The 7622-nt window shown below is 34.2% G+C and overlaps 1 protein-coding gene across 1 annotated transcript; it reads left to right on the forward strand.

Annotated features, from left to right (window-relative positions):
* Positions 1-4342: 4342 nt before the first annotated feature.
* On the forward strand, positions 4343-5432 carry LOC145678044 (uncharacterized; the record flags this gene model as incomplete). Its single annotated transcript, XM_081748209.1, has 2 exons — positions 4343-5038; positions 5187-5432. Coding segments are annotated over exons 1-2 (942 nt in total), but the record flags the coding sequence as incomplete, so codon positions are not given.
* Between the last annotated feature and the right edge of the window lie 2190 nt (positions 5433-7622).

The following is a 7622-nucleotide window of genomic DNA, read 5'->3' on the forward strand; positions in this document are numbered from 1 at the left end:
TAGGATGCTACGGAAACCGTTCTAAAAGAATACTATCAACATGAAAGAATAGACACTAAAATTGTGATTAACGCTGTGAAGTAACGGACATACCTACATGAAAATTAAACAAGATGAACTGTGCCATGAATACAAATACATGTTATTAACTATGAACTAGTGATAAAAAAAATCATAAAATAGTTTTCTTTAAAATTATTTTAGTTCAACTGTGAGCATATCTTATATCGATATCAATTTAGTGTTGTGGTTTAAGTGATTAAGTGTTGTGTTTAAAATAAAAGTGTTTTTAAACTACATGGAGTTATAACCTTCCCTAACGGAATTTCGGCTGGTATGGTAAGTACCAGGATAATTTGTTTGTTTCTTGCAGGTTTGCTGGATTCCATGTTCTTTAATATCAGATGTTTTAAACTAGTAAGGTAATCACACACCTATTCTTTAATAAACCAAGGTGGCAGATAATTCATGCGTAAGTCCACATATCAAAGAAAGTCCGAAAGGGGCTACATGACTTTAAATAAGGAACTCACACTTACGGGAATGGCATTATAGAAATTATATAAAAGATTTTTAATTTTTTTTTAAATCTTAGCTCTACCAACTTTTATTTAAATTTCAGTATTTTCTATTATTTTATTTGGCATATCTTTTGATTTTCTTTAAATTTGGATGATACAACATTCCTGTAAGGAAAGGGATAGTAAGAGAGAGATTTATATATGAGTTTAATATGGAGATTTCTCTTTTCCTCCCCTGCACTCCACACCCTGCAAGTGAGGCTCCTACGGAGGCCCTATACTCCCCAGTCCGAGAATGGTTTATAGAGTTTACCAAACATTGTTTGGGACATCAAGTCTATGAGGCGCAAATGGGCAATCATGTAGCCAGAATGAAAAAAAAATAAAGCTTTCCAAGTTTTAACTGGAAATCCAATCGGAAAACGACCATTAGAAAGGCCTAGGTGTAGATTGGAGGACAATAGAATAAGTTGGGTCCCACAGAAATAGGAATACTAAGTAGAAACTGAATCCAGTTGGCTAAGCACAGAAGTCAGTGGAGAACTTTTGCGAGCTAGCATTGTACCTCTGGGTCCCATAGGCTATAAAATCTGATCGAAGTTACCGTGATAAATACTTTAAGTTGGGATGAATTTGCTCTCTAATCTTTGAAATGATGTATACCATAGATCTCACTGGGAAACCCAAGGAAAAGTATATGCAACATTTTTCTTCACGAAATGAAATGAATTCGCGATGAGTAATTATTATTATTTTTATTGTGAAAGCTATCGTAGAAAGAGTGGATGGGTATTTCGCTTGTCATTCTTGGCCGATATCAGCTCCAAGCAGAAAAACTGTGGTTCAAATTTTTAAAAAAGTTTCAAATTTTATCAAAATCCAACGATACTAGGTTTAATTGATTTCAAAATGGAGGAAGGTGAATTTATTTCCTCATCCTTGACTGGTTTCCAACTCAAAGAATTCTGGTAATTATGAAACCTTTGGCATGATATACGATGGGTTACTTTAGCTCCATTAGGATAAGTTCATTCTAATTCTTCATGATAGAATTTAAGCTGAATCAAAAAGAAACTTAAAAAATATACATTCTATTGTATAAAACTCTACTGTTTACAAAATATCAGTATGTTACGGAAGTTGTTCTTTTTCTTTAGGAACGAAAAACATTTCAGTAGGAGGGGTATTTCATTACACATTTTTTTTTTTAAATTATAAAACCAAGCCATGGTGATGATTGTACAAGAATAGAATATATTACTAAAGGTACCGGCGAGCATAGTTTCAAATAGAGTGAGGAGTAGTTTATCACTGATTTGGATAAATTAATTTCCATTCTCGACTTATTTTAATTTCAAACAGGAAATCTTCAAAACAATATATACACCAGATTGCATTAAATTCGAATAATTTCCATATAAGTTATTCCGGAAATTATTTTCTAAATATCTTGGGGGAATTTTATTTATGTCCTTGCCCTTACACTCCATGCAGTCGGAACAATTGTAAAACCTTTATACGTCATATTGCATCAAAATCTAATAATTTTGGAGAATGTTGTCGATGAAAATTATTTTCTTATAAACTTATTTAAAGGAAGAAATTCCTGAAGTTTTGGAGAACTTATTCCCTTTCATGCATTTATCACTATCGCCTTCAAACCTAACTAATACAAATTATTGAGATGCCTTAATCAAAATGTACGTAATGTTTAATGAAAATAATTTTTAACGAAATTTACAGTACTAGATCGTTTTGAATGTAGTAAAAACTTACAACACGACACATAGGCTATTTTACATCGGTGTTGCAATCCCAGACAATTGCATTATTTCAGAAGGTTGGAGAAAGGAACGTACCAAGATTCATTAATATCTGATAAGTTTTAGAAGAGTTATCGTGTGCAGACAAACACACTTTATGTTCGATTTTAGTGAAATATAGGCTACGATATACGAAGTACCTTTCTCAGATTCCTCACACATCCAACGCTTCGGTTTGGACTCAGCCGAGAATGTGAGAGTGAATTTAACTTCTACACGACAATTTTAATAAAGTTTGTCTCACTATAGCTTTCTTAAGAAATTTGGAACTTTTATTAGAATCTGTGTATGAGGCTACCCCAAATCCCCGCTGACTGCATACGAAATTTGACAATAAGTGAGTAAATTTACCTCCTCAATTTAAAAACTATGATCCAAGAAAATTACCTAGAAAAATTATTCAATGCTTACGAAACATAGTAAAATTAGTAAATGAATGTTCTCTTAATAACATGCAGGAAGATGTAGAGAAATTCAATGCCCCAGCGGACTAAATTAAATACTGAACAGTGGGATCACGAAAGGTAGACACAACTATTCGGATCCTCTTTATTGTTTGGCTACTGAAGAGTTGTTTATTTTCTTTTACTGTGTTATGGATAGTTATAACTAATGCAAGAGAAATAAATAAAATTTTAATTATTTCTACATGTGGTAGAGCCATTATTCAGGGGCGAGTGGTGAAATTGTACTTTAGGCAAGCAATGATATCAGAGCCGGCTCGTGAGGGACATCACACACCCAAAAAATTAAGCTTTTTTCTCTTGAAACTAAGAGAAGACTTGATTAATGAACTAATTGTTTCATACACTAATTAACCTTTATTGCCTTAATTTCAAGCGATAAGACTTTATTTTTTACCAGTGTGACATCCCTCACGAGCCGCCACTGAATGCTTTTTGGACAAAATCCTCCCCAGACATAATCCCCCTAAGGTTTTTCGTTCAGATAGGACGATGTCCCCCCTACAAAATATTCTTGTAGGACATAATCCTCCCTACCAAAAAATTGTACTTGGACATTTTCCCCCTTGACAGTCAAAATTACCGGGGCGGATTTTTCTTTTATTTTAAATGTATAATTTTTGTTGTCTGGATATATTGAACGAGGGAAAGTGAAAGATGTTTGAGGACAATTAAAAGTCTATTTGTAGAAATAGTTTGTCTGTTGTTCAGCTTCTGATTGGCTCTTTAGAACCAATGGTAGACGGTGGGGGCGTGGCCTTTCACTTTTCAAGAATTTAAATATCTGTTGTCAAAGTTATTCGGCGCATTAAGTTTTTTTAAAAAAATATTTTTAAACAGAGTGTTTCGCTGTAATTTGTGGTTTCTGAAACGTGAAAGCCATAAGTTAATAGTGTGCTAATCATCATAAGTTATAAAACAAATAAAGGTAGACATAAGCTTATACATGAAGGGTTTTTATTCACCAAGCAAAAAGAAGGAAATAATGGCAACCTTTGTTGGACATGCGTTCGAAAACGAAAAGAACACTGCAGAAAATCTCTAACAACGAATCAGGAAATAAACGCGTGTGTTGAAGACAATCCTGCATAACCATTGATCAGACGAAACATAAATTGAGTTGAGTAATACGTTTGTATGTATTTCTAAAATGTTTTCCCATTAGTTTTATGCAGAATGTGAATAACTTATTTTCTAGTTTCACGCTAAATGATAATTATCTTTGAAAGTTTTTATTTTTGTAACTTTTTAACTGGCTTGTACTTAATTAAGTAATTTGAATGAAATTGATTCTTTTTTTGTATATCTAACATGTTTCCCATTACTTTTATATCGAATCTGAATAACCTATTTCCTAAATTAACGCTAAATTATAATTATCCTTGAACGTGTTTTTAATTTTTCAACTAGCTTGTACTCAATTAAAGTACTTTTATATTAGTACTTATTTAATGTTTATTTTATTTTTAAAAATATATATTTTAGGTCTGCAAAACCCTGCTAGTTATGAAGGGCCGTGTTAATATTTCTCAAGATGTTTCGTCTGTCGTATATTCCGAAAGTGTGCGAGGAGTGTCTAGCTAGCTTTGCGAAATCTTCCTTGCCTGCTGAGGAGACTATAAAGCTTATCTTAAGACGTAGGCGATGTAAGAAATATCCAGAGGAACAAGCATCTTTGAAGGACTTCCATATTGAAGGACGGTGGGAAACAACTGGAACAGAGAAGCCTTTTCTTCTTTATGATAATGGGACTGAAAGTGAGAATAGGGTGATAATGTTTGCACAACAAGGTATACTGGTAGAATTAAGTAAGCACAGTACTTGGTATGTGGATGGGAGTTTTCAAGTGGCACCAAAAGGACTCCGACAGTTATATACCATCCATATTAAAGTCAATGAAAAGCCTATTCCAGTAGTATACGCTCTTTTGAAGAAAAAGAATCAGGAGACATATCGCGAATTATTTAGTGAACTTTTGAATCACTGTTCTCGGCAAGGCCTGGAGTTAACTAGTTCGTTAATTGTTATGGACTTTGAAATTGCTGCAATGAACGCTGCTGCTGAAGTGTTTGGCAAAAATGTAAGAATTCATGGGTGTTTTGTTCATTTACGACAATCTACTTGGCGCAAAGTGCAAGAATTAGGATTGGTGAGCCATTATAAGAATGATCGTGAGTTTAGGTTGTTTGTTGGGAAAGTCGATGCCCTTGCGTTTCTTCCAGAGGATGATGTTGGGATTGGAATGCGACACTTAGTCGAAACTTCTCCAGAAGAGGGAGAAGAGAAAACTACGATATTTTGATGTAACGTACGTAACTGGATCGTTCCGAAAATTCCCAACAGATGATACTATCCGCTTGCAGAGGATACCTCCATAGTTCCCTCCATGTATATGGAATGTGTATGATTCTACAATCAACGGGGAAAGAAGGACAAACAACATCAGCGAAGGCTGGAATAATAAAATAAAGAAGACAATTGGGTATTTTCAGCCCAGTATATGGAGATTAATCTATGCGCTCCAATGCGACGCAGACGCTGCGTCCGTAGTTTGCTATCAAAAGGAATGCTGCTGTAAAGAAGAAACTTCCTTATCAACGCCAGTTAATCGACGTTTGCAACAGGTATAGGCGTAAAGAGATTGATGTAAACCAATTTCTCAAAGCTGTAGGCCATAGTGTCGGGAATTTTTGAGATAGTGTGTCAGCTTATGCTGTATCGTGATAATGATTGAATGTTTTGCTTTATATTTTATCAAAACTGTACAGCAACTTATTAGCTAATTAACGCATTATTCATGATTTACCAAAAGTATACAAGGTGTAGAACCTTTTTAAATGTACATTTCTAAACATTTCTTCAGTGTAACTGATGCTGATTGTTACAGTCTATAGAATTCGCATGTAAGAAACGTATGTGTTAAGTCTGAATGTTGAGATTGTGACCTCTGTTTAGAGGATTAATGGTGGATTATTGTAAAAAGAAATAATATATATACATTTGATATGATTATACATTTGATATGAGCAGGGCCGGCGCTAGCAGTTTTGCCGCCCTGGGCGGTACTTTCAAATGCCGCCCCTTTAATCCACAAACCTTATTTTGACAGAAGACGTTCAGCTATTAAGAAAAGTAAGATACCATATTTAAAAACATATATGAAAAGGAAAATTAAACAAAAAAATTGAACTACCTCTCTCGAATGCTTATGTAATATTTAAACGACTCCATACATGTCACAATGTTCAGTATGCTCGATTTCGCTGTACGTGATATACAGCAGGGCATACAGAATTTTTTAAATATATGCTTTAGTCCGACTAAGAATTTTAATTTTTAAGCTTATTTTATATCAAAAGATGTTTCCAATATAGCATGGAGCAGAAAGATCATATAGTATTACGGCAAAAGTAAGTAATTAGCTTAAGACTTATTATGTACTAAAACACAATAGAAATACACAAATTTAACATACTTTAATTGAGAAAACTTTTTTTTTTTTTTTTTTGCTTTGGAAAGACCAAATTCCTTTATCACATTCGCGTAGTCCAATGTTTCAGCCAGACCACTCAAACGTGTTTCAGATATGGAAGAACGTAGATAGTTTTTAATAAGCTTAGAGTAAGTTTCGAAAAATTTCTTTCTCTTTCTCAACTTGCCACGGTTACTGGTAAGGTAAACAAAACCATAACTGCAACACCGACATAGGGAGCAAAGTCATATTCCTTAATTAATTTTAGTCTCTTTTGATGAACTTTTAGGCTTAATTATAGCGGTTAATAGTTTCAGTTCGTCTTTCAAATCACTGGGGTTAATATCTTTCGATTCTTTGCGTATTAAAATGCAGGCACTTTTCAGACAAAAGTTCAGGTGGCATATCGTTCAGAGTACTTATATCGTAAAGAATACTCGCAGTAATGTTTAAGTTGCTCAAACCTTTCTCTTAAAGCTAACACAATCACGTCTAGAAATTTGTAATAAAAATCGATCTTGTATTTTGTTATGTGGATCTTCAATAGCTTCATCCTCTGGCTCGTACTGAAATCGTCTCTTCTTTCGGCTTCGAGCTTGCACTGCATTACCTATCCGTAGGTCATCCATATCTAATGCTGATGTCAACTTCATCGCATCAACTAAGTAAAGTTGAACTTTGCATAATTTCTGCTCCTCTCAAAGTACTTAGATATATTTTGAAGAAACCCGACTGCATCCAACACATGGATACTTTTGTTTACTATGTTTATGTGGAGTGAAAAGTCATACCGGATAACGAGTGAGCAAAGGTAAGTAAAGCCACGCAGCTGGTTTGCTATACACAGAGCATCATGCGCGGTCATTCTATTTATTCTATTGTCGTTACTTATTTAAAGTAAGGTATCATAAACCTCTATTTGATATCTAAGTGGAGTCAGAGCATCAACTCGGCTCTCCCATCTTGTGGTGCTGAATGGTTTTAATGTGAGGCTGCTAATATGTTCCTTTAGTATGGTCCAATATTGAACTGACGCAGAAAAAAAATCATAAACTTTTTTTTAACTATACAAAAAAAAATGAAACGGTGGACTGAGATGTCGGGAACGCATCGTTAACGACAAAATTTAGTAAAGGAACATAGAGGGCCTGGGAATTTATTTTTGCTTTTCATATTGGAACTATTGTCACATCTTTGGCCCTTCATGTCTTCGATAGAAGTTCATTTCTTTTAGCTGTTTAATCACTACTTCTGTCAGTTCTAGACCAGTGATGTCTTTTACTGGTACGTAACCAAGAAAGTGTTCGCAAATTTTTACAAGCCATGCTCCATTAATGTATGT

This window comes from Thermobia domestica, unplaced genomic scaffold (genome assembly GCF_964235325.1).
Source record: "Thermobia domestica unplaced genomic scaffold, izTheDome1.hap1.1 HAP1_SCAFFOLD_1760, whole genome shotgun sequence".
Classification (NCBI taxonomy): Eukaryota; Metazoa; Arthropoda; class Insecta; order Zygentoma; family Lepismatidae; genus Thermobia; species Thermobia domestica.